The following is a 24,243-nucleotide window of genomic DNA, read 5'->3' as shown; positions in this document are numbered from 1 at the left end:
AATTGAAGATCCTCAGGCTTTTAACAAGTGTATTATACGTTTCTTTTATGATGTACATAACTACGACCTTGTTGCTAGCTAGCTCGGAGGCAGACCTGCTTCAATGACATGTGCTTACTACTTGATCTTACATCAGCCAGTCAACTCATTTATTCGGGAATCGAATCATGAATTTCGTTGAAACTCATTGGAGTATGGGAGGACTCGTTTCAGATGAAATGAGATGAAATAACAGACTGGCTAACGAAGGTCAAGTGAGTGTGCCTTGCCCGCCTTACGCAGCTTTACTTCCCGACTTTATTGGACCAGCATCAGGCACTTACATTACTGATTGAGATTCGTTGGTATCTATTTTTATTAGCATCCATCTCGCATCCATTGCACAGGTGATAGAGAACATTCAGCCGTAAGTTGTCCATCTTTCTTATCACGAGATTCCTAGTCAAAAGCTTATGCGTTGCTTGAATACAGTCATCATGGTCAATCAGTCCAACCTCCCATTCTGCTCTTCCTTGCCGGCCAATACACACCGAGAGCCTCGCACGTTCAAACTGCTCGAGGCTATCAGAAGAAAAGCAAATAAGGTCTTCTAATCTTTGTCAATACTGTCAAGTGTCTTCTCGGTTGGTAAATACTATTAAGACGATCTTCAGCTCATCGCGTCTTCGAGTTGGCGAGGTAGGATGGGCCTACAGCTTGTGGCGTCACGAACCCAGAAACAATGACATCCTGGGGGAAGAAAGCAGACATATTAAGTTGATTGCTCATTTCCGGCATCCAACATGCAATTGAGATATTACGCCGAAACGACATGGGTAGGTTGTTTTCGAACCGGTGATTTGCTGACTCCTGCTGACTCCTCTGGCAGTCTTCCAACTGACCCGATAACACAAGCAATGCAGTCTGAAAGCGAAGCATTGAAAGCTCAGATGCGATTGGCGATTTTATTCTACGATGGTGCAATAACCGGACTCGATTGTGAGACGGAGATAGCCAAGTTCATTCGCTGTTGTGATTGGGCATGGACACATCGCAGGCTATAGCCGATGTGGAGTCATTTTGTTCCCGACGAGCTTGCGACGCAATCATCTGGCAACTATACAAGGTATATAAGCAGTACCTGTTCGCATCGTTCGATAATACTCTTTCGAGAAAGCCGTTTCCATATTCACAGCTTGCGGCTTCCCAGCCCAATCGTCCTTTCAAGATGACATCGCGGCCTAACTTCCTGGTCATCGTCGCCGATGACCTCGGATTCAGCGACTGCGGTTGCTTCGGATCTGAGATTAGTACCCCTAACATCGATGCCTTGGCCAATGCTCCGGGTGGACTGCGGTTCAATTCCTTTCATGTTGCTGCGGCCTGCGCTCCCACGCGGTCCATGCTCATGACCGGAACCGACCACCATTTGACCGGTTTAGGCCAATTGCCGGAGTATATAGCCCTATCTCGCGCTCACCAAGGTGCCCGGGGTCATGAAGGGTACTTGAACGAGAGGGTTGTGGCATTGCCGGAGCTTCTCAGGGACGGCGGCTACTATACTTTGATGTCGGGGAAATGGCACCTGGGCTTGAAGCGGGAGTACTCGCCACATGCTCGGGGCTTTGCCAAATCGTACGCTATGCTTTCTGGTGCGGCGAATCATTACGGTGAGATTGTGCAAGCGGTATATCTTTATGTGAACCTGAGGGTTGCTAACACGTCCCAAGGCTATGAACCTCAGTATGATGACATTGTCGGAGACGTCCACCCTTTCTTTCACACAACAGTAACAGCTCTCCACATGGAAGACTCTGAATATTCTACAAAGCTGCCAGATGACTTTTATTCTTCCAAGGCGTACGCCTCAAAAGTCATTGAGTTTCTTTCTGAGCGTCCGGAGTCGGAGAAAGGAAAGCCATTCTTCGCGTACCTCCCTTTCACCGCTCCCCACTGGCCTCTGCAAGCGCCCAAGTCTTATGTGGATAAGTATCGCGGAAAGTACAATGACGGCCCAGCTGCATTGAGACTGAAGCGGCTCGAAAGACTGAAGGAACTGGGCTTGGTTGCGCCCGACATTGTGCCCCACGAAGTCGTGACCGGACCGGGTGACCTTGATTGGGAGAAGATGAGCGACGAAGAGCGGGCAAAATCCGCTCGTGCGATGGAAGTCTACGCCGCCATGGTGGAAGTGATGGATGAGAATATCGGCCGAGTTGTGGACTATTTACGACAGTCCGGTGAATACGACAACACCATCATCTGCTTCATGTCAGACAATGGCGCCGAGGGCGCCAGTTACGAGGCATCACCTCTCGGTGGCAGTGGTATCACAGCACATCTGGAGAAGTACTATGATAATTCGTTGGAGAATATCGGGCAACCGAACTCCTACGTGTGGTACGGCAGTCGGTGGGCCCAAGCAGCTACAGCACCATCGCGACTCTACAAGATGTTCTCCACAGAAGGTGGTTGCCGGGTTCCCTTGGTCGTGAAGCCAGCGGGCAATCCGGAAGCCCTGCATCAGGGTGGCCGAGTCATCGATGCCTTTTGTACGGTGATGGACATTGTCCCGACTATTCTAGAATATGCCGGCCTGCAACATCCGGGAACCACGTATCAAGGACGAAAGATCGAACGTGTTCGGGGCGTCAGTTGGAAGCCGTTCCTGGACGCCATAACGGCCGCTGGCACGGACACTTCTCTGGCCCCGTCATCGATCCACGGCGACGATCATGTCACGGGCTGGGAGATAGCTGGGAGTGGTGCCCTGCGAAAGGGACGGTACAAGATTACTTATGTTCCCCTCCCTCGGGGCCCGCAACGGTGGGAGCTCTTTGACATTGTAGAGGATCCCGGAGAGACGAACGATTTGAGCAAGGAGAAGCCTGAGATCTTCAATGACTTGTTGAGACTCTGGGCTATCTACGCTGAGGAGGTCGGTGTCGTAGGTTTGGGTGGCCAGGTAACGGCGAACAATCAGGTGGTTGAAGGAGTCAAGGATGAATTTGAGAATACTGGACGGTGGATCCGTTTTATTGGCAAGGGCAATGTGCCACCTGAGATTCAAGCTCAGCTTCCAAAGTGATCTTGAGCGTTATGATGTATTGGAAGATACCAGCAGCCGATGTCCTTTTACGTTAAAGACTGGAATCCTAGCCATTATGAGAACCGAGTTGGGAATGACAATCATCAAACCGTCTATTCGAAGATATAGAGGATGAATAGAAGACTATATTGATATCGACAAGATCACGGAGTCACCTCCGGAGTTCAGACCCTTCGAAAGTTCGGTTACAGCTGCCGATGGTCAAAAGAAAGAAGCCTGGCAATGGAAATTGATCCTCTTTTCTTGACGTAAAATCGAAAGCTCAGTACTTCCCCGCATTCTGTGTTATTGTGAGGAGCTCGCGTGACAGTTAACATGACTGAGTTGTCGCAGCGTGATTAGTGGACGCTTGGTCCATGTCTCCGTGGCGTGCAGACCAGCAATTTATCCAAGGTGTACTCATTCGAAGAATTGATCTCGACAAAGAATGGCTGAGATTCACCCTGCATACTGATGTCTCACCACCCAAGTCTCCTCCGGGCTTCCCGGCGCATCGCTGCGGCTGTGTCTTTGGTCCTCTCCATGGCCGACTTATTTTCAATCGCTCTTCGCAACAGGAAATGGAGACATTCTTCCGTTGTCCCCCAGGCAAGACACTTGAATACTCCAAGTGCTGTAGGAACTGTTGTCGAGGTCTCCGACTGACCAGTGTTATTCTCAGCCAACAACTCACAGCTCACTTCATCTGCCATTCCTTGCAACTGGCCAATCTCAACTGGAATCGTGGGTTGTCCGTCATGAATCCTCTGTCTGTACAGTGACGACGCCTTGCGCACGCTCTCCGCGTTATGAGAGGCCACGAATAACCGTACATCCGGAAACGCTGACGCATTGTCAGAACCTATTTTGAGTGGAGACTTTCGTGATAAAAGGCTCTCAACAATATGGTCGTAGCTGTTATCCGTATCAACCTTGGTATCGTGTATCCGGGATCTGATATCATGCGCGATGTAGGCGCCGCGAACGAGCTTGATTCCCAATGTCCATCCTTCCTTTTGAGCTAGGCAAAGGTGCCGATGGACGTTCTCGGTCGAGGATTTCAGATACGCCTGGATGGTGTTGTAGACAACTATCCTGCCATTGCGGTTGAACTTTCGCATGAGATCAATCGTCCACATGTCGATCGTTGGCTGGAAAATTTGCTGTTCTGCGTCAATCCAGAGACGGGAGTTTTGGGATGCTGTGGCCTCGCAGATCTCTGTAATGGCTTGCGCAATAGAAGGAGGCGGAACGAGGTCACCGCGAGAAAGGGCTTCAACGGCTTTGGGGCCTGCACCGGTGAATCTGATGTCTGTTAGCTATTTCTCGTTCGAGTTGGCGCAGTCTTCGGTTGTGGATAGGATCATTACTTGATTCCAAGGAAGTCTCCTGCACCAATCATCTTCAGTGTTCGTAGGTTTCCTTGTCTCCATTCCTCCACTGCATTCTCTTGAATTGCTTGTTGACTTTTCTCGACTTGGAAGCTATCGTTGTTGTTTTCGTCCGCCTTCGCAATTGACTCTCTCGCGTATCCAAGGATAACACCCTCAAATCCTAGGCCCTTCATATCCTGAACGGTCTTGCGCACTTCAGCCTCGTTTGTGCCCGCGCAGAAGTGATTGTAGATTGTTCTTCGAAGGAGGTAATCTACCAACGGGTTCTTTGATGGGTTGAGGAGGGGAGACTTGGAATCAACCACGTATTTCAGCATTGATAAACAAGGGTCCAGTAAGGGAGAGGACATGATGGATGTAAACAAAAGCGAGCGAAGAAGGGTTCCTGTTGGCAGGACTGAGAGAGGTGCCTTCTTTGGCGATGGAGATGGCTGTGAACTGGTGGCATCTCGAGGACGATGTGTGGTCGATGTTGAAACTTGACATTGTAATTGTTTGACTGCAAACAAGGACACAATGTTGGGTCGCTTTGGCACTAAGGATATCACTGACATCTTGAGGTTTTCCAGCAACAACGCTTCCCATAACAGCCACTACATCGTGTCTATGTTGCTATTTATCTTTCATACCGTCCTGTTCGTCTCTCGTGAGGGGTCAAGTCTGCCAGCTATTTCAGATGCTGTAGATCAACGCATGACGGCCTGGTCCCCGATTGGTTTCAAGATGAAAAACAATCAGGAACCCTCTGTTCGCATCTTATGACTCGATTCATGTTCTTGTACATATGACCTCGGACACCCCTTCCGACAAACTCTCGGTTTGAGATCCCGCGCTACATCCAGAGACAGTCAAAACCACTAACAAGTTCCATTGTTATTACAGGTCGATTTCCATCTATCTTCTAGAGAGTTCTTTTCTTAATCCCACCAAATCAAGGCATCTCTTTCAGATGTCTAGCCCCGTTGATCATCGCTTGTGCACACGCTCCTCTCACGCCCTCCTTCTCCACAGTCAACAGACCCTGGATCGTACAACCCCGCGGGGACGAAATACTTTCTCTTAGGATAGCCGGATGCACCCCTTCTCGCAATAAACCAGCCATTCCGATCAAGTTCTGTGCTGCCATTTCCAACGCATCCGCTCTTCGCATCCCCTCCGCAACGCAGCCATCCAGAATGCCATCCAACGGAACAGTCAGAACAGCAATGGAGGAACCCACGAGTATTGAGCCGATATCAAACAAATCTGTCGCCAGGAACTTTACCCTTCCGATCTGTTCGAAAATCCAGGTCAGGGTGTCGGCAAGGTGATCCGAAAGATCGTTGTTGACCTCGATGATAGTCATCGACTGACGCAGACGAGCTGCGACATTGGGCATTGCTCTCACGATAATCGCCTTAGAATCGACTTCATCTGCAGACGAATCGTGATAGATATACTTCTCAATATCTTCAGGTGTTTTTCCGGCCATGATGCTGATCACCAATTTTCCTGCCAGGGCATCCCGCACACCGGCCTCACTCAAAACCTCCTCGGCCAGATAAGGTTTGCACGCAAGCAGGACAATATCCGCCTCTTGCATGGCTCGAAGATTCTGCGAATGAGCAATGTGAAGCCGAGATTCATCCGCTTTGAATTCATCGCGGAGTCGCTGAGCAGATGCAGCGCTCTTCGTGCTCACAATGAAACGTGAGATCTTTGCTGATGTAGTAGCATTGGAATCTGTCGGACGGGTCGCGTCAAGGAGGCCGCTCAAAATAGCTGATCCCATATTTCCTTTCAGACGGTTAGCTCCACGGTCGCACAATCAAGGGGAGCTCTTGTATATACCGCAGCCAATGAACGCAAGTGAACGTTCTGATGCCATTTTGTCGAATTATGTCGATATTGATTGAGCCCACTGTGTCCGTAGAAGAATTGAATCAACCCGAGAAAGTAGCGAGATCGAGAAGCAAGATATTATGGGGAAATGCCAATTGCGACTTCGGCTTCGGGAAGAGAACCCGAACTTCGACACGTTGTGAACCTGCTTATCACCTGCTCTTTGGGTAGGATTTGTCTCAGTACTCCTTGTATATGTAAAACAACTTGAAAAGGTAACTTGCTGCATTCCAGTGCAGATAAGTAAACAAAAAGCAAAAAGTGAAGACTGGCCCGAGCCGCGGATCGAACGCGGGACCTCTCGCAGATATGCTTGGGTTAATCCCTAAGCGAGAATCATACCACTAGACCACCCGGGCCATCGATGTTAGGGCCAAAGTTATTTTAATTACATAAGCCAGGTACAAACCCACAGTTGAGGGAGAGAGGGTGTGAATTCTCTCCGTTGCAAGGATGTCATACACAAACAGCTAGAACTTCTAAAGCAGTTTTAACTTTATGCATGTTATTTAACATTAGGGTTCTTGTAATTATCTTAATGACCACAACAAACTGCTTGTGATATCTGGTGGGCATATTAGCCGCCAGCGTCATATTCCTGGATGATGTGCAATGTATATTCTCGAATCTAGACACAGATCTATCCCCTTGCCAATCTCCTGCTGTCGACAGCATTGTAGCCACCTTTTAAGAACAGCGTAGCTCGACCCGGTCTTTTCCGCTTCATCAGACCATATACTGGCTCATGAGCTATCCGACAACCTCTTCAGAGCCCCTGGATTAAGTGAATAAGCTCTTCTCACAGGTCGTGTCTGGCTCGGTCCTATCACCCATGCGATCGAGTCAAAGCAGATATGAATTTTCCCAATTAGATCAAGTCGCGTTATATATGTAGTATAGGCATAGATATGTAATTTGGCCATTTTGTCCCTCCTACATCTCTCCCCGATTGAATTCTACCACTGGACAAAGTACGACAGGTCTATTAAGGCTCACATATTGTCTTGAAAAGAGAAGCTCTAATGGTGCACTTGAAGGTAACATGACCCAGGCATCAGAGCAGGAAGCTGTACTAGGCAACCGTTTGCTCAGACTGTGCGCGGACCTATCTAACAAGAAGAAATGTGCCCATAGCGATGGAGGGTATATGCTCAAGCTGCCGTGATAGAGTTCGCCATCAACAAGCATTATAGAATAACCAAGATATTGATTATTGAGATAAGATTGGAAACGAGACCGATATATCGCTAATTGTGAAGACGTGTTGAAAGATAGCTATGCTATGGAACCATAAGCTGAAAGGCCTAGAGTAGGTGTGGAAGAGGAAATGACAATACTTCCTCGGATCGGAACGAATCGCTATGTCATCGAAGAGGTACGATCTCGCAATAATCTTGTGCTTTTCAGGATTCGAAATCACAAAACCCTTCGCTGGGGATTGTGTAGAGACGCACATTGCGCCGAATTGGCGAGTCGATAAGGACAATTGGCTAGAATGGTTGATCAAATAACCGTCGCAAATCGGAGCCGTTGCCGGTGATTGAACTCCAAAGAGAAATTCCCTGAGACCTGATGCTTCTCAGGTCTGGAGTGTCGACATATGATCGAGAGTCAGGATGCGCGCGCAGAACGGAAGTCGCGGCATACCGGTTGCTTGTAGAGATTGAATGCGGACGTATTCACCATCAATCCATCACCTTAGGAGATCTTCGGACGCTTGGCATTCGGAAAGCCCGAACCTGCTCGCAAACGCTTGCGCTCCATCGCTTCCATCTCCTCCTTCATGATGCGCTCCTGCTCGGTCATCTTCTTAGGTTGTTCCACCACCGGCCCTTTCTTTCCTGCAAGAGGGTTCTTCTTCGCCACGGCTGCGAAAACATTCTTCGGCTTATTATTGTTGAACGACATGGAGAGCTTCGGCGCCGCGGGTTGTGATGCAACTTCCACCGGAGGCGCAGGAGACTCAACCGCACTTGTGTCTGGTGTCGCTGAAGAGGTGCCCCTGTCTTTCTCCTCTGGCGACTGCGTCCTCGACGCCACTGACTTCGACTCTCCATTTGTTTTCGACCCAAAACCGATATTGAGCTTCACCTTCTCGCCCTCCTTGCGCTGCAGAGTTCGCGCCTCGGGATCGATCTCATCCTGCTTCTCCGCGTTCCGCCGAGCTCGTTCGATCTGTTCCTGAATCTGCTGCTGCTCCCGCTCCTCGTCTCCCCTGTCTTGCCGCTCTTTCTTGAGGATCGCCTCCCGTCGTCGCATCGTTTCCGGACTCCGATCGATGTAGGAAACAAACAGGCCTTTCTCGGTTTCCTCGACACGGCAAATACCCTCCCGACCAAGGTGGGCCGCAAACTGTGTAAGACTCTTCCATTTGGTGGCGTTCATATGAATGTGCTTTATCGACGTCAGTGATCTGCCGCCATAATCCAAACCATTACCGCTCGACTCACCTCCTTATCGGCAATGACTTGCTGATAGAATTGGTTAACGTGAACCTTCTTCTCGCCGTGCGTAGTCTTGAGCAAATTGATAAAGTTGTTCATGAACTCTCTGCTGAATTCCTCGATATGCTTCTTGGGATCTTCGCCGATGAGCAGCATCTGTCGTACATGGCTTTCACTCTGTACATGACTGAAGTGATGAAAATCAGTATAGGCTTGCCAGAATGCTCATCGGCACTAAAGAGATACTCACCATTTGAATCCGTTTTCATCGCGCATCTGGCGCTGGCAAGCCTGGCAGTACCATCGCAATCTGCCTAAGCCTTTCTGCTATCTGTTAGTGGCTTGATATTTTTCGAAAGCCGTAGGACAGGAATGAGAGAACATACGGCTTTGAGCTTGTTGCTGATCGCTTTGGTGCTTCCGGCCTCGGCACGGGGCATATTGAAGGAAAGAAATGTGAACGGTGTGGGGACGGGTAATGAGGTTTAGTCCAGACTTCAGTATAGCAAGCGATATGATTCGAACCTTCGTCTGGATTTTGGAACTGAAAGACAGATGAAGAGAGCTTGGTTGGTGATAGTTGACGGCGAGGCAAGAGAGATGTGGCGGGTGCCCTTGCGGGTGGTTTGTGGCTAAGTCATAGTCACGTGACTAAGAGGAAAGCCCACAAGGAGATCGATGTCTTAATATCAAGAGGGACGAATAGGTAGGATATTTGAAAGCAAGGCTCGGTTTGGCCTTGAAGGCGCATATCAGCTGGCTGAAAGAGTATATTGAACGCTATCAACTGAGGACCCGACTCCAGCTATCCTACCCGCATCCTGAGAGAATTGCTTTTCTAGAAGAACTGACGCCCACCGTGTAAAGTACAATTGTTGAGAGGCAAGCAGCATAAGATCACAAATCATAGTATATGTAGAGGGCAACAAGTCCAAAATCGATTAAAGGGATACCATCGTGGACCAACGTGGAACACCTCATTGCCGAACTCCTCATGGCACATCGGCAAAACAAAACGACATTACGATACCATCACATCATATATTCATGAATCGCCGACGGCCCGTTCTCGTTATACTCCACGCGGCTCATGAAGCCTTTGCTTAACCCTTGGTCAAGGACGAAGACAACCTTGGATGCGACCTGAGCACCCAAAAACACCGCCTCCTCCATGCCATGGCCACCGCTGGACGGGCCGCTGGGCCTGCCAGCAGCACCATTGCCCATGCCCAAGCCCCCAGCACCACTGGCGCCTGGTGCGTTGGTGTTGCTTTGCTCTTTCCACTCAGGGAAATATTCAGGAGGCCTCAAGGTCTTCACAGAAGTGGGAGTCTGCGAATGACCGGTAGACCGATGGTGCAAAGCAGCGTTAGGGTCGAGCGATGGTGTCCCCGGAGGCATATTACCTACCGCCGGGTTGCCGGAGTGGGTCGCAGCAACGAGCAGAGGATTGAGGCCGTGGCCGGCGGGATGATGCATGAGACCAGGCTGGCCAGAAGGAGTGGGTGTATTGGTTCCTCCGGTAGGCAGTGGGGTCGAGAAATTCGACGGAATTTCAGACGTGAACATCGTGCCTGATGGGGAGAGGATAAACTTCTGTGTGATTGCTCCAAGCAAAGCCTGTGTGAAACCTGTTTGATATCATTAATATATATGTCCGCGACGAGAGAATACCCATGGAGGCCACTAACCTTTGACCTTGCTACCATTTCCCACGACAATCAATGAGTCCCAAAGCTCGCTCCGCTTGGTTGCATCGGGGACGGCGAGAATGGTATGATGTATTTGAGTGGCAATGTCCTCTAGGATTCCACTTGAGAGACGCTCTCCGACGTGTTCTTTGGGAGTCGCTGATAAGAAGCGCTCGATACCAACCTCGATGTCTCGTTTTTGACGGATGAATCGTCCAGAACCGTCAGTGGTCTGCTGGTCAGAGTCTAGGCGTACGAACTCCTCATACTGGAATGAAGCTTTCTCTTTCTTGGAGTTCGGCAGACGAATAGGTTTCGCAGCCTGATCCGCTCCACCCTTCTTCGAGGAAGTTTTCTCGGCTCTCTCTCTCTCCCTCTTTGCTAGAAACTCGCTCGTGTTCCCACTGACGATGGCCGCGACATCCAGGACCCCTTCATCTTCTTCGCCGTCTGCGTTGTTCCCTTCAACTCCGGTCTGGGTGTTGTTGCCCGGGCCACGAGGGACGGATCCATTCACACCGGGACCGTCCTGTGCACCTGTCGAGGCTGATACAGCTGGGTTGGCGCCTTGTTGTGCGGTCTCCGCCGTGCCGGGGAATGGTGTCCCCGGCGGTAAGATCTCTGTGATATTGCTTCTCTTCAATTGCTCGCACATCTCCCTTGTGAAGCCCTTGGGTCCCAGTAGTTCCAGAAGTCTTTCGGTCATGTAATCTCCACCGCAGCCTTCCAGTGCGATACCTCTTCCGTGTTCATTGACCATGAAATCGGTCACGGCGGTGACGTCGACCTTTCCTTTCCCGACATCGACAACTGTTGCGGTGGATGTTCCGTATCCATAACAGACTGCCAGCGCCGAGTCCATTAGACAGAATGCTGGTGTCTTAAATTTCTCGAAAACAAACTGAGTGATCGCCTCGCGATCACGGGCCGACCAGACTGGCTCGGAAATGAGCATTATTGGTGTGTGGAAAGGCGGGCTAAGTGTGTTGTAAACGTGTGTTAAGAGGGAAAAAAAACAGGGCCAGTCGACAATCCGTCCGTTTTCGATGGGATAAATCGCGCCTTCATCCGATGTGACATCCTCCTCATAGAAGACCTCCTGTGTAGCCTCCTGCGCCGTTTCGCCATTGCCTTCTTGTGGCTCTCCATTCTCCGGCTGGCCCCCAGTTTCCGCGTTTTGTGGCTTCTCATCTGTCACAGTATTCGCTGCACCCTCGGGCGCAGAGCTTTCCGCATCCTTCATGTCCACGTCCTCCTTGGGCGCGTCAGCGCCATTGATAGGTTTGACATCGCGTCGCTTTTCGTGAATCTTATATGGTTCATATTCGCCCTTCTTTTCACCAGGAAACATGCGCGTGGGGAAGCGAAATCGTGCAGGAGTAAAGGACTCGGGAAGGCCGAGCTGGGCCAGGGTCACTTGCGAACCTGGCGCAATTATCTAGAACGGGAGGGGTTAGTGGGTTGTTGCCTTGTGGCCATAAGGCAAGTGAATGTTGTGAGGTGGGGTAAGTGAGGTTTACCAGAATGTGTTCATCCTTAAAGGGCGGCATCCTGGGCAGTCCAGCGTGATGGAACTTAGGACTCTGGGGAAACTGTCGCAGTGAAGCCGACCGCGGTGTTGGAGCTTCTGCGACCTTTTGCGCCCTGTGGTCTCAACCAAGTTGGGCGGTCAGCCACTTTGGGTTAGGCGCCACTCGCCCGCCTCAATACCAGCAGCAGCTCTAGCATCAGAGGCATGATGCCTTCGTAATTGTTCCATTATATCAAGGCGATTAGGTCACAGTCGTGCTGTTGTTGAAATCTAACTATTGTTATATGCTTCAATTTGATAAAAAGAGTCTGCCTGAACCGAGTGTGGTGTCCTTGATTTTGGAGAACCAGACTTATATATATTGAGCGTACAGTGTACCCACCCTCGCCTCTGGGCATAATTCCCTCTTTCCAGAATCTGTTTCGCCTTCTTTATACATTATTGTAATAGTTGGAGACGCAAGAAACGCGGAATCTTAAGGAGAAAGATCACATCAGCCGTCCTTTAGTGCGAAACTAATAAACAGCACAAGGGACTGAAGTAAGTTAAAAGATGTTCCATCTAAGTAAGGCTCAAACGGCAGACAACACAATCGCAAGCCTGCTAAGCATTTCCCGAGTCAAAACTTGAATAACCACCTAAACTCCAAACCCGTTTTCCCCTTCAAAGCATGTGCGTGTCATCAGTACGAAAGTGGAACCCAAAGCACAAAGAACTCCGAGACGTATGGGTCTATTTGATCAGCAAGACTCGAATAACGTGAAGCGTATCCTGGTATTGATTCGAGCGCTCATTCCGGAGCAGCATTGTACTTTTCTGTGGCCGAGCGAAACAACTCCTGCTGCTGTCGTAACAGTTCCTCCTCGGTCAGGCCGCTTTGTTCCATCTTGCTTTGCTTCTTCTCTCGCGACTATTCACTCGTTAGCAAAAGCTGTCTTTCCGAGCAAGTGCTGCAGGATACAAACCTTCAGCTGCTCCTTATGTTCCTCTGCGACGGCAAGAACGTCGGGGATGTAGTCTCCGAATCCAAGATCACGCAGAGCCCGCTCCACATGTTCACAAGCGATTGTCTTCTTGGCTTCCTTCTCACTGATGTCGTTGGCCTCGGAGGAGATCAGCGTAATGAATTCGACGCAGCATTCCATAAGCAAATCTCGAGCGTCCTTGGAGAATGTTTGACCGGAGGATGGTGGTAGGATCTCTGTAATGATCTTTTGGACCGTCGCTGTGGGGAATAAAGTAAGTTACATGTAGGCTTGTATGGAGCGCAAGAGTATGAAGGGCCGTGAAGCGATAATCGCTTTAAATGCGACAAGGCGATATACTCAACGCGGGTTTCGATCACATACCTTTGGGAAGCGATAGGTCATCATTTGCTGTATGAGTTGGAGTGTCAGCCGGGCTGCCAAGAAATGGGTGGAAAGAAGGTACAGAGTACATACAGCTGAACTCTCTATCAGACATGGTAGATAAAGCACGAAATCGTTTCAGACAAAGGGGCAGTTCATACGTCGCAAAACCCCGTGAAGCTCGAAAGTTATATCTTGTGATAGCAAGTCCGCGTGGGGCAAATGGCTCTTAGTCTTGATAAATAGTTGATGAAATCCCACCTGCTACGCGTGGAGACTCGACACGGGATAAAGAACAAGGGCAGAAATACACCGCCTTCAACCTTTATATCTGCAAGCTTTTTTTTTTCTGCTGCAACATTTTCTCCCTCTCACACAACAACAAGCGAGACGAAATGTCTCCAAGGTCTTCAATGACAAGATCTTATAAGTTGCTCTTACTCAAACCATAGAGCAAGCAGCACTAACTGTCGAAGGTATGTTAGCCACATTATCAAAATTCTTGCAATCCTACATGATGAACCTTGTTGTCGCCCCTATCATACCACTCTGTGGTGACGAACACTGTCCTAGCCAAACGGACCAACTGATATCTCCTCTTTCACTATTGCATTCAAAGTCTAAAGTCTCCATGGCTCTAGCTAACAGCTTGAAGTATTATCTAGGGTATAGCTGGTTGACCTTGACTTCATGAGAAGCTGAACTTCTTCGGTTCCATTGGCCAAAACTCTTTATTCAGATGTTGGACGTTGTTTGTTTTAAGGGCTGGTCTGAATGTCCTCACACGTGCACCGGCATTAGCATAAACCTATAGGTATGGATGCCTTTTTTCTCACCGTTTCCCCCAATGTATATGATGAGTAACCTACATTCCATGCTAAGTATGAAGGTGCTCTGCATCTAATGCTTCTAAAATGTACCTGCTTTTCATCTTTCGGCTGATTATATTTACAATTTCTTGCCGTTTATTTCTATCTGCTCGTTGGTTGCGATATGTGCTGACGGTCATATACAGGCCTCAATTGTAGATGAATATTTATGCTTGGAAGTCTTTTAGCGCTTCGTCATTCCATCTATTTCGTCGTTAGTTAGCGTTTAGCATGAATAAACAGATGACTTACGAGAGGAATTTTCCGCTGAGTGAAGCTGGAGCGTCAAGGACCAGCTTAGCCATCACATGGCCGGGCTGTTCGGGTTTCAGTAGCTTTCCATCCTTGTGCGCAGTTGTAAATTTGGAATGCATTTGAGGCTCAAGAGTCGTAGCGTGGTCTTCTCTCAACTCGCGCTGCATCTCAGTGTCAACCATTCCGGGCCGGATCGAGATGGTGGTAACATCGGGTTCTTCTTCGCCCAAAGACAAGGCGAGATGATTCATCGCAGCCTTGGTTGCTCCATAAAGAGCCCAGCCTCGGTAGGCGGACACCGAAGCTCCAGAGGAAGTGAAGATGATCTTTCCCTTGGCCTCGCGAAGGGCCGGTAGACCAGCTTTGACCTATCATAGGAGTCAATTAGTCCTTTTGCATTCGAAAATCAACATCCAGCAACGGCCATGTCTTACAAACGCGACAAAGCTGATGAAATTCACGTCAAATCCGAGCTTCCACTGTTCAGGCTCTGCCCTGTCGACTTTACCGACTTGTCCGAGTATTCCATGGTTGAGGACCATCCCATCAAGGCGGCCAAAGGACTTGATAGCCAGGTCGACTGCCTTCTGGCCGAGAGAGAAATCTGCCAGATCGCCGTTGAGCACCTCGACCTGCTTGTTGTACTGTTCCTTGAGCTTCTGGAGAGGTTCGACGCTGCGAGCGATCACGACGACATTGTGCGATTGTGGCGCGGTAAGAAGGTATTTTGCAATGGCAAGTCCGATGCCTGAGATAAGTTTGCGTAATGTGAGTTAGTATGTGTGTATTTGAGGGGATGCTTCATGAAAGTACCTCTCGAGGCGCCGGTGACAATGATGGTTTTGCCCGACATTTTGTCTCCGAGATTGACAAAAGAAAGCGACAAATAAAAGCGAGTACAGCGAGCTTAGAAGCCTACAGGAATTTGAGTTGTACTTCTAGTACTGAAGAAGAATGAGCAGGACCAATCGAGTTGTCGGGAGGGACGAAGAAAAATGCTGCCAGCGGCAGTGATGTAATTTCTGCAGTGAGGGGAACGCGGGGTTGTCGGCGAAGATGCCGCACAATGCTATCAGTATATCTTAATAAGTTCCTCAATTGCCCAGAGAAAACCTTCCTGTTTACAATTATCATGAGTCTTAAAGCCAAATTTAAAGTGCCGAGCAAGAAAATCTAGTTTCGTCCGCCTTGCTGGTGAAATGCATGCCCTGAGCCATCCTTATTTACCGCGGACCCATGGAGAACATTAGGCCCAGACACGGCATCCATATCTTCACAGTGGCAAGAACTGCTGGCAGCTACGCACTGGATTCTCGACTTTAGGACTTCGGGGAGAAAGAATGTCACTGCTGAATTCCGGCACTTAGGGAGGTGTATAGTTCTAGAGCTCCCTTTCCATAAGCACGAATCAAGTGCCCAGCATCGTTCAAAGGCTGTGGATCAACATCCTCAGGGCCTGCCGCAGTCCTACCCCGGCTATAGACACCACTCCACTCTTTCGCCTTCCATATACCATTCAAGTCTATCGAGAATACAATCTTGACAGACAAAGGACGCACTTTGCTGTTTGATGTAAGTAAAAGTATGCTCTAAGGCTATTGTTCACACAAATCACTGATGACGTCCAGGGGCATAGCGACGTAATCAACCTAGGACGACCCTTAACACCCGGAACGGCAATATGTCCACTGTGATCCTTGGAGGAGGCATTATCGGATCCTCAATCGCCTACTACCTATCTGAAAATGTATCATCCGACGAGATCCATATTGTTGAGGCATCGTCTCAATTGTTCAGTGCTGCATCGGGATATGCTGCAGGTTTCCTAGCCAAGGACTGGTTTGCGCCAGCCCTTGCACCCCTGGGAGCTCTTTCTTTCAATCTGCATCAGTCGCTGGCCGCCAAGCATGGAGGTGCGCAGAAATGGGGATACATGAAAGGCACAGCACTGAGCCTGGACGTCTCCGCCAAGAAGAAAGGAGGCGCTCATGGAGATGACTGGCTAAGTGCAGGAACAAGTCGAGCAGAAACAACTGCCAGCTCCAGCAGCCATATTCATGCGGAGGTACCGGGTTGGTTGACGAAGCAGAAGGAAGGGGTTCTTGAGAAGATTAGCGACGACGACACTGTTGCTCAAGTGTTAGTCATGATCATTGAGAACTCTGGCGCGTGATGAACTGACGGCTTTCCAGAGACCCATTGAGGTTGTCAAAATTTCTTTTGGAGAGTTCTTTGTCCCGCGGTGTCAGATTGCACAATCCGGCCAAGGCCACATCCATCATTACAGATCAAGTCAGTGGCACGATCACCGGGGTCAGAATCGTCAATCTGGCTACTCGGGCCGAGTGCACGCTTCCATGCACAAATATTATCATTTGCGCTGGACCCTGGACACCACAAGTCTATCATGATCTGTTCCCTTCGTCTCGTCTTTCAATTCCAATCACCTCTTTGGCTGGATACTCTCTTGTCATTCGTTCCCCTAGATACACGCTCGAAGACGAGAGGGTAACATACGCTGGCCGCAGTCATGCCGTGTTTATGTCACACCCTGTTTCAAGCGGTTTCTGTCCCGAGATTTTCTCTCGCCAAGGTGGAGAGATCTACATAGCCGGTCTGAACCACACACATATCCCTCTTCCAGCTCAGGCGGAAGACTCGTGCAGGATAATGGAACAGAAGGAGATAACACGATTGACAAAGGTGGCGGTTCGTCTGATGGGAGGACTGACTGAAGACAGTGTGGAATCGACAGACAACATTGCCAACACAAATGACTTGGAGATATTGCGTGAAGGCCTATGTTTCCGCCCCGTTTCCGCGCGTGGAGTTCCCTTCGTCGCTAGAGTTGACGATGACTTGCTAGGCGAGCTCAAAACTGGTTCTAGAAACAGAACTGAGACTGGTAGAGGAAAGGGAGGCGTTTTCATTGCGTCAGGCCATGGTCCGTGGGGTATCTCATTGTCATTGGGAACTGGGAAAGTGATTGCGCAAATGGTGAAGGGAGTTGAGCCTGATGTAGATGTGAGTGGGCTTGCGATAGAACACAAGAGCAAGACCCGATTTTAGATTTGGCGACTTAGATTTTAGATGTATGCATAGCGAGATGTCGTCTTACTTCACCCCTGATATGCATAGAACAATTGCCCACTTCAATGATCGAATGCAGATGCAAAAGAGTTATGATGGGGAGGGTGAAAATTTATGCAACACTGAATGCAGCAATGACTAATTATGCCCCAACGGAAAATTAATGTTCCAGTAATTTGTGGCCTGAGGCCAGAAACTTCCTACAAGAGTTAGTCAGCATCTCCGCCACGCGATCGAGCTCTCCAGAATCTTCAAGCTATGCGAAGGGACATATAGCCTCATCTCCTGCTCTAGCACCATCTTACCAACTCTTTCCCCCTCTTACATCCTCACTTTCTTCTTTGGGTCACCTACAGTCCTCTCTTCGCCTCCTCATCGTTCCTCGTACTACAAGTGATCCGTGTTCATTCTACCATCGGCAGATCATCATGGCCAACTATCTCGCCTCCATTTTCGGTACAGAACAGGACAAGGTCAATTGCTCCTTTTACTACAAGATTGGCGCCTGCAGACACGGTGACAGATGCTCCCGCAAGCATGTCAAGCCATCATACTCCCAGACGATCCTGATGCCCAACATGTACCAGAACCCGGCCTACGACCCAAAGAACAAGATGAACCCTAGCCAGCTGCAAAACCACTTCGATGCGTTCTATGAGGATGTGTGGTGCGAGATGTGCAAGTACGGCGAGTTGGAGGAATTGGTTGTGTGCGACAACAACAATGACCGTAAGTGCTATGTTGCAAATCAATATCTTAAGAGAACCATCGCTAACTGAGTCTATCATGCAGATCTAATCGGCAACGTCTACGCGCGATTCAAATACGAAGAGGACGCACAAGCTGCATGCGATGCACTCAATTCGCGCTGGTACGCAGCACGACCGATATACTGCGAGTTATCACCAGTGACAGATTTCCGAGAAGCGTGTTGTCGGTTGAATAGTGGCGAAGGATGCGTACGAGGCGGATTCTGCAATTTCATTCACCGGAAAGATCCCAGCCCCGAGCTCGACCGTGAGCTTCGCTTGAGCACCAAGAAGTGGCTCAGAGAACGAGGCCGGGACGCGAGAAGTGTCAGCCGGAGTCCTAGTCCGGAGCCTACCAGGCGGAGATTTTAGGGGGTCTCATCTATGATTTCTGTTCCATATTCGGCGTTGGGGAGATTGTGACAACTGTCATCTGTACCTTCTTGTTCGCTTAGCATGATATCAAAGCTAGCTCGTTCTAATGTAGAAGCTACCATCATCATACCCACCCTTCCTTTAAGGTAGTAGGTTAGCGACCTTTGAGTATTGATAGTCAGCAGTCCGTCGCAAGTAATAGGCGCATATATGCGATCGACGGAAATTGCCCGTCTCGGCCTTGGCATCCGATACGCGGGTCGCGTTGGTTCTATCGCGTCGCAATGACTTTCCCCGCACAAAAACCCAAAGTTTAAGATTGTACTGAAATTTATCGATAGATTGGCTTATCAACTTAGCGAAGGGCAACTGTCACAAACGACATGATGGCAAATGATGTTGGAGCAAATGGCTACAACGATAGTAACCGCGCGTTTCTCCAAGCGTTCATGGCGCGTTCGACCATGACTTTCGAGGAAGCCAGACCTGTTCTGGCAGCGATCTTTTCGGCGCACGGTATGAAGTCATATACGAGAGACTACAAGGACTTGCTAATCTGTGCATGATGATAGAGGGTCAACCTGTCTCCGCGGATGATGTGTCGCAAGAAGATCTCGACTCCTATATTAATGCCGCCAACGCCGCAATTTCTCCGTTTGACCTGGAAATTAGGAGTAGCCTACGCCAGTTACAGATAGATCAGCAAGAAAACGGAACTACGCAAGCTGAACGAGTATATGCTCTTGTGAATACCACCAGTGATCCTCTCATGCAATTAGCCACCACCTACTCGGCAGACGAGATTGCCTTCATCAAGCGTGTTCTTGACGCGATCTTCGATACTTACAATACACGACGATCTGAGGCCATGGTAGTCAGTGGTATACAGGCCATGCAGCTTGCTAAGGCTTCCTCGGATGCAAGTCGACGGGAGTCCCAGGCCGCCACACAGCAAAATCAGGGAGGAGCGGCGCAGTCTTTGACCATGTCGCAGGCGGAGATGGTCTTGAAGCAGCTTGTGGAGGAAGGCTGGCTTGAGAAGAGCCGGAAGGGATTCTACAGTTTGAGTCCGCGGGGGCTGATGGAGCTGCGTGGCTGGCTTGTTGCTACGTATAATGAGAACGACGAAGGGCGGAGAGTGGATAAGATCAAGTTCTGCGCAGCATGCAAGGATATTATTACGGTGGTGGGTTTGCAAACTACGCTCTTGCTGATTAGTATGACAATTGACGTTTCGAAAGGGTCAACGTTGCGGCAACCGTGACTGCTCGGGCCGACTTCACGATATTTGCACTCGCAATTTCTTCCGTATGCGGCAGGCTGAGCAGTGTCCTGTATGCAAGGCTCCTTGGCCCGGTGACAAATTCGTTGGCGAGAGAGCCATTACGACCACGGATACATACATGCAAGGCCGAAGAAGAAGTACTAACACCCGGCGCGAAAGTGGTGTCGGCACTAGCACACAGGTCGCAAGCCAGGTTCCCAATGAGAACGACGAGAGTGAGTGAGAATGGCATTCGCTAGGGAAGATTACGTTCGTTCAAAGATGCAAATCAGCGGTGTGCAACGTTCGGTATCCGAACAAAAGAGCTCAGGATACGGCACGCCGAGGGCTTATGTGGCCAGCGTCGTTGAACTGCTGTAGACCTTGTCTGCAGCCTAACGACGCCAGTACTTCGACATAGTACAGGGGGAACAACATTGCCGTACCGGTCTTCTCCGGGATTTAAGTGAACTTTCACTACTCTCAGCCGGATAAGCCCCCCTTCCTCAGAGTGGGTTACAATGAGCATTGAGTAGAGGCGACGTCCTTTTCCGAGGACTATATGGGCTTGTCAATTGTGAGCGACAAGCTTGCGCTTGCCAGACCATTGCTTAACCGAAGATTAACCAAAGCTCAGGTTCTTCACAGGGTTAAGCGACCTGATTGCGGTCGCTTCAAGCCAGCAATAGGCAGACGATCAGGTGATACTACGATAGGATACCACAGGCAAAGTGTCATTCTCACTAAGAGTGCCTTTTGATCAGCGTCTTCTACATTCATTTGATTTCTTTTTTCCCCAACAGAAAATCTCCAATTATCTTATACAAGGCCCATCGATGAAAGTTGAAAACGGCGAGAGACGGATTCCCTCTGCCTCTGCATTTTCTCCTCTCAGTCTAGATGAATACATGCTGGATATCAATGCCAGACGTAGTTTGATGTCAATCGCGTTTCTCACCGAGTACGAAACAAACAACGACTGGTGTCGTTCAGAACGGTCAACGAGGCTTGACGGCGTATATCTGGAAAGAGCCTAGAGACTGTGTTAGCCACAACGGGAGCCTCATCGAGCACAACTCACCCGCCCATTCATTACAGTCATAGTCCTGAATCTTGCTGTTTGGAACATCGGAGCAGGACATGCCACAACAACCAGGCTTCTTCCCCTGCGGCATATCTTTGTAGACATTGAGGTTTGCCTTAGTGTCCACAATCATTATGTCTGCGCATAGCATCAGCATCTTCTGGTCAGTCGCAAGTGGATCGGTCGGGAGTACCGCTAAATCCGGCGTCCTTCAGATACGAATGATACTCCTGTACCTGACTGGCACCAGCGATGCAGCCAACATATAGCGCCAAATTGTTCACGACCTCGGGCGGAAGCTCCTGTCGAGCAAGGATGTCACTGATTGCAACTCGACCTCTAGGTTTCAAAAGCCGGAACATCTCATGGAAGACGAGGCTCTTCTGTTCTTTTGGCACGAGATTGACGACACAATTGCTGATGATGCAGTCGGCTGTCGAATCCTCGAGTGGGATAGCAGTGATGAACCCCTCGACAAAGGAAGCGTTGGAGATGCCAGCTTTTTCGACATTTTGATGGGCGAGGGCCAGCATTTTCTGGTTGATTTGGAAGTAAGTCTCTTGCCTGAAGCATACATCTGTCCCTAGAAGTGGATTCTCACTTTGGTCATGTCCACCCCGATAGCCTTTCCCTTCGGACCGACTTTGCGAGCAGCGAGAATGACATCGATGCCGCCGCCACTGCCTAGATCGATCACAGTCTCGCCCTATTTTGTCGCAGTCAGACGTGCACAGGCGACTGACCGGTCATACATACTTCTCTTAGGCTTGCCAACGCCAAAGGATTACCACAGCTGACTCCCAGATTGGCATTCTTGGGAAGGGATTTCAAATCCTCCGGGTCATAGCCAAACGCCTTCGCAACGCTCATCTGGTAATCCTCAGACTTGTCCGTGGAGCCGCGCTCAGCTAATCCTCCATAATAGCCTTGCACCGCTTGAATGGTTTCTGTAGACTGCATGATGCCTTTTTGGGGATAGCGAGACAGCTCCTCCGGTCGTAACGTGGTCAACCCTGCTTGGAGCTACGTTGGCAACTTATACCCTCCGAGCAACCCCGCATCTTGGTGTCCTACCTCAAGAGGTGGCAATCAGCCTTGCTACATCATACGGTCAACGCTCGTCCTTCGGCTTTCGGTCGATCTGCACGGACTATAAGACGGAAATATGTTGCAGGCGCCTATGCGACTTTTCATTGGTTGGTCTTCCTCGAAGTGCATGAGTTGTGCGATTACTGCCCAATGAGATCCAGCCAGTGACATCTTCCCGCATGCCAGAGAGGCGAGACGATATGATCTGGTTAGTGATGTACCTACGAGCTATGCTCGACTGTGAAGCATTTGTCGATCTATGCTGCAATCGCGGCGCGAGCCAACCCCACGGAGAGGGACACTGTTCGAGATTCAATTCGACTGAGGACGACTCTCCTCAATTTGGAGCTGCCCTAGCCTACAGCTTTCGGTTCCTTTGAAAACTTGGAGATGATCGTTTGTAATCCGTGGAAAATCGAAGTAAACCAGGGCTGTCACCCTGGTGAACACTCAATTTGTTCTAAGAACTACGCCTTGGAAGGTTTCATCCTGTGTTGAAGGCCCTTCGAATGATCAACAGACGAGCCCGTGCCTTCATCCTAGCTACCACTCTTCATAGACGGCGCCATCATCGTTCCATGCCATGCTCAGTAGCAAGTCTGACACGTGTTCCTCGTCAAGCTGCACAAAGCGATGTTCAAGAACATTCCTTGGAACAAGGGAGGGTGGTAGAGGCCGCAACTGGCCGGTTCTGACTCCTAAGCGGTATCGGCGACGTCTGCGGATTTCGAGCAGTCGGCCATCACGGCCAACAAGCTCGGTTCCTGCTGCCCGCGCCAGTTCTAGCCTTGCTTCCAGAGGCGTCATCCTTTCCGTCTTTACTTTCCATTCCAGTTTCGCTGCGAGTCGGGCTTGGGATTTGTACTGTCCCGAATGTGCACTGAAACAATCATCTGAAACAAGATCTAAGAAAACAATACCCCAGTGCGCTCTTCATACTCGTCAACAAGGCGCAGCTCGTCGAGCAGAGTGGAGAGATAAGTTCGCCAGTCAAAGGTAAAATAACTCATCGTAACACAAGGCTGAAAACAAAGGTCCATGGGAAGCAAATTGGTCTCTCCGTCTTCAATCAAAAAGGCGATGTAAGGATGGTATCCTTTCTCATTGAATTCTTTCAGCTTTTTCTCTATTCGAATTAATTCCAGACGGCTTCGCGGGTCTGTCCGATTCAAATGTTGACCCTTGAAAACAGCGATGCGCTTTTCAGAATCAAGAAGGCTAGAGAAACTATAAAATTCACGCACATCCAGACGTGACTCAGGGAAATCCGGTGGATCCCTTTCGCGGCATTGCACCCAGATTTCTGAATCTTCGATCCAGTGCATGAAGTAGTAATCTTCAATCTCTTTCTTGAATATCCTGTTCAGCCCGCGATACTTGATCCACGGCTGCCATCTGGGTTGATCAGGCATCCGAGGTAGAAAATACGCGATTCGCATCCAAATCTCATTTGGAAGCCAGCAAGCGTATGTTGATCCGGATTGATTGTTTCCATTCATTGCGTGGAGGTATAAAGATCAGGAATCTCGAGTCAAATACGGAGAGAGATGTACTGTTCCAAAATCCAAGTTGAGGATGCCGACAGCAATAGTGGGCTGGATCACGTGATACGCTCCTAGCCGGCTGTCTTGCCCTAAGCCATGGGCAGAGATGATATATGCAAAATGTCAGTCTGGCATCTTGTACATATCAAGTCCAGGCTATAGTCTGCGAAACTCTGTCAGCTCTAAAGGAGGGGTTCAGTGATTCAGATTCTTTGTGATATGCTTCATGCCATTCTGCTGTGCGCCCTGGCGCCCGTGTGTTTGTGTGGTGCTGATTTGGATGACCTCATGCAGCACGGGTATAGCCATGAACGTCTTCGGTCTTACGCTTTGGCATTTTCACACTCTCCCGTTCCATCCCCACTGCACCGAGCAGGTTAATCGCAGCCATCAATATGGTCCTCTACCGAGCAATGGACAAGGACACCGTCGCGTTTCTCCTTCAGGGGTCATTGCAGTACAGAGAGCTGGTTAGACTTAGTCTAAAGGCGACAAAGTGGGAAACCATGCCGACATTCGACCAGGCGTAGGTTACACCACGCCATTCGAGTGCGAGAGAAGGCAGAC

The 24,243-nt window shown here is 49.6% G+C and overlaps 11 protein-coding genes across 11 annotated transcripts; 3 read left to right on the top strand and 8 right to left on the bottom strand.

Annotated features, from left to right (window-relative positions):
* Positions 1-1,207: 1,207 nt before the first annotated feature.
* CDV56_107544 (arylsulfatase) lies at positions 1,208-3,067 on the top strand (the record flags this gene model as incomplete). Its single annotated transcript, XM_026761163.1, has 1 exon — positions 1,208-3,067. One exon carries the CDS (start codon positions 1,208-1,210, stop codon positions 3,065-3,067), a length of 1,860 nt encoding a protein of 619 aa, XP_026614397.1.
* A 479-nt stretch (positions 3,068-3,546) lies between these two features.
* Positions 3,547-4,811, bottom strand: CDV56_107462 (putative proline oxidase Put1; the record flags this gene model as incomplete). The annotated part of the gene is made up of 2 exons (XM_026761081.1): positions 3,547-4,372; positions 4,438-4,811. The coding sequence occupies 2 exons, from the start codon at positions 4,809-4,811 to the stop codon at positions 3,547-3,549; spliced, it is 1,200 nt and encodes a 399-aa protein (XP_026614396.1).
* Positions 4,812-5,392: 581 nt separating this feature from the next.
* CDV56_107403 (pyrroline-5-carboxylate reductase) lies at positions 5,393-6,328 on the bottom strand (the record flags this gene model as incomplete). Its single annotated transcript, XM_026761022.1, has 2 exons — positions 5,393-6,237; positions 6,292-6,328. The coding sequence occupies 2 exons, from the start codon at positions 6,326-6,328 to the stop codon at positions 5,393-5,395; spliced, it is 882 nt and encodes a 293-aa protein (XP_026614395.1).
* A 1,712-nt stretch (positions 6,329-8,040) lies between these two features.
* Positions 8,041-9,226, bottom strand: CDV56_107259 (putative C2H2 finger domain protein (Kin17); the record flags this gene model as incomplete). Its single annotated transcript, XM_026760878.1, has 4 exons — positions 8,041-8,736; positions 8,793-8,973; positions 9,037-9,110; positions 9,173-9,226. The coding sequence occupies 4 exons, from the start codon at positions 9,224-9,226 to the stop codon at positions 8,041-8,043; spliced, it is 1,005 nt and encodes a 334-aa protein (XP_026614394.1).
* A 592-nt stretch (positions 9,227-9,818) lies between these two features.
* Positions 9,819-12,027, bottom strand: CDV56_107122 (putative chromatin remodeling complex subunit (Arp9); the record flags this gene model as incomplete). Its single annotated transcript, XM_026760741.1, has 3 exons — positions 9,819-10,417; positions 10,478-11,915; positions 11,998-12,027. The coding sequence occupies 3 exons, from the start codon at positions 12,025-12,027 to the stop codon at positions 9,819-9,821; spliced, it is 2,067 nt and encodes a 688-aa protein (XP_026614393.1).
* Positions 12,028-12,798: 771 nt separating this feature from the next.
* Positions 12,799-13,472, bottom strand: nctB (negative cofactor 2 transcription regulator complex subunit NCB2; the record flags this gene model as incomplete). Its single annotated transcript, XM_026760679.1, has 4 exons — positions 12,799-12,918; positions 12,974-13,233; positions 13,358-13,384; positions 13,451-13,472. The coding sequence occupies 4 exons, from the start codon at positions 13,470-13,472 to the stop codon at positions 12,799-12,801; spliced, it is 429 nt and encodes a 142-aa protein (XP_026614392.1).
* Positions 13,473-14,393: 921 nt separating this feature from the next.
* Positions 14,394-15,334, bottom strand: CDV56_106972 (SDR family oxidoreductase; the record flags this gene model as incomplete). The annotated part of the gene is made up of 4 exons (XM_026760591.1): positions 14,394-14,430; positions 14,479-14,849; positions 14,916-15,229; positions 15,295-15,334. 4 exons carry the CDS (start codon positions 15,332-15,334, stop codon positions 14,394-14,396), a joined length of 762 nt encoding a protein of 253 aa, XP_026614391.1.
* Positions 15,335-16,162: 828 nt separating this feature from the next.
* On the top strand, positions 16,163-18,692 carry CDV56_106788 (uncharacterized protein; the record flags this gene model as incomplete). The annotated part of the gene is made up of 4 exons (XM_026760407.1): positions 16,163-16,620; positions 16,674-17,505; positions 17,994-18,300; positions 18,364-18,692. The coding sequence occupies 4 exons, from the start codon at positions 16,163-16,165 to the stop codon at positions 18,690-18,692; spliced, it is 1,926 nt and encodes a 641-aa protein (XP_026614390.1).
* Positions 18,693-19,078: 386 nt separating this feature from the next.
* CDV56_106703 (non-structural maintenance of chromosomes element 1 family protein) lies at positions 19,079-20,203 on the top strand (the record flags this gene model as incomplete). Its single annotated transcript, XM_026760322.1, has 3 exons — positions 19,079-19,211; positions 19,268-19,881; positions 19,937-20,203. The coding sequence occupies 3 exons, from the start codon at positions 19,079-19,081 to the stop codon at positions 20,201-20,203; spliced, it is 1,014 nt and encodes a 337-aa protein (XP_026614389.1).
* Positions 20,204-20,957: 754 nt separating this feature from the next.
* CDV56_106601 (putative ubiE/COQ5 methyltransferase) lies at positions 20,958-22,003 on the bottom strand (the record flags this gene model as incomplete). Its single annotated transcript, XM_026760220.1, has 5 exons — positions 20,958-20,992; positions 21,041-21,181; positions 21,237-21,579; positions 21,645-21,749; positions 21,800-22,003. The coding sequence occupies 5 exons, from the start codon at positions 22,001-22,003 to the stop codon at positions 20,958-20,960; spliced, it is 828 nt and encodes a 275-aa protein (XP_026614388.1).
* A 672-nt stretch (positions 22,004-22,675) lies between these two features.
* CDV56_106503 (uncharacterized protein) lies at positions 22,676-23,631 on the bottom strand (the record flags this gene model as incomplete). Its single annotated transcript, XM_026760122.1, has 2 exons — positions 22,676-22,996; positions 23,053-23,631. 2 exons carry the CDS (start codon positions 23,629-23,631, stop codon positions 22,676-22,678), a joined length of 900 nt encoding a protein of 299 aa, XP_026614387.1.
* Positions 23,632-24,243: the final 612 nt, after the last annotated feature.

Source organism: Aspergillus thermomutatus (genome assembly GCF_002237265.1).
Source record: "Aspergillus thermomutatus strain HMR AF 39 chromosome Unknown NODE_96, whole genome shotgun sequence".
NCBI classification, from domain to species: Eukaryota; Fungi; Ascomycota; class Eurotiomycetes; order Eurotiales; family Aspergillaceae; genus Aspergillus; species Aspergillus thermomutatus.
This window is presented reverse-complemented; position numbering and strand designations above follow the sequence as displayed.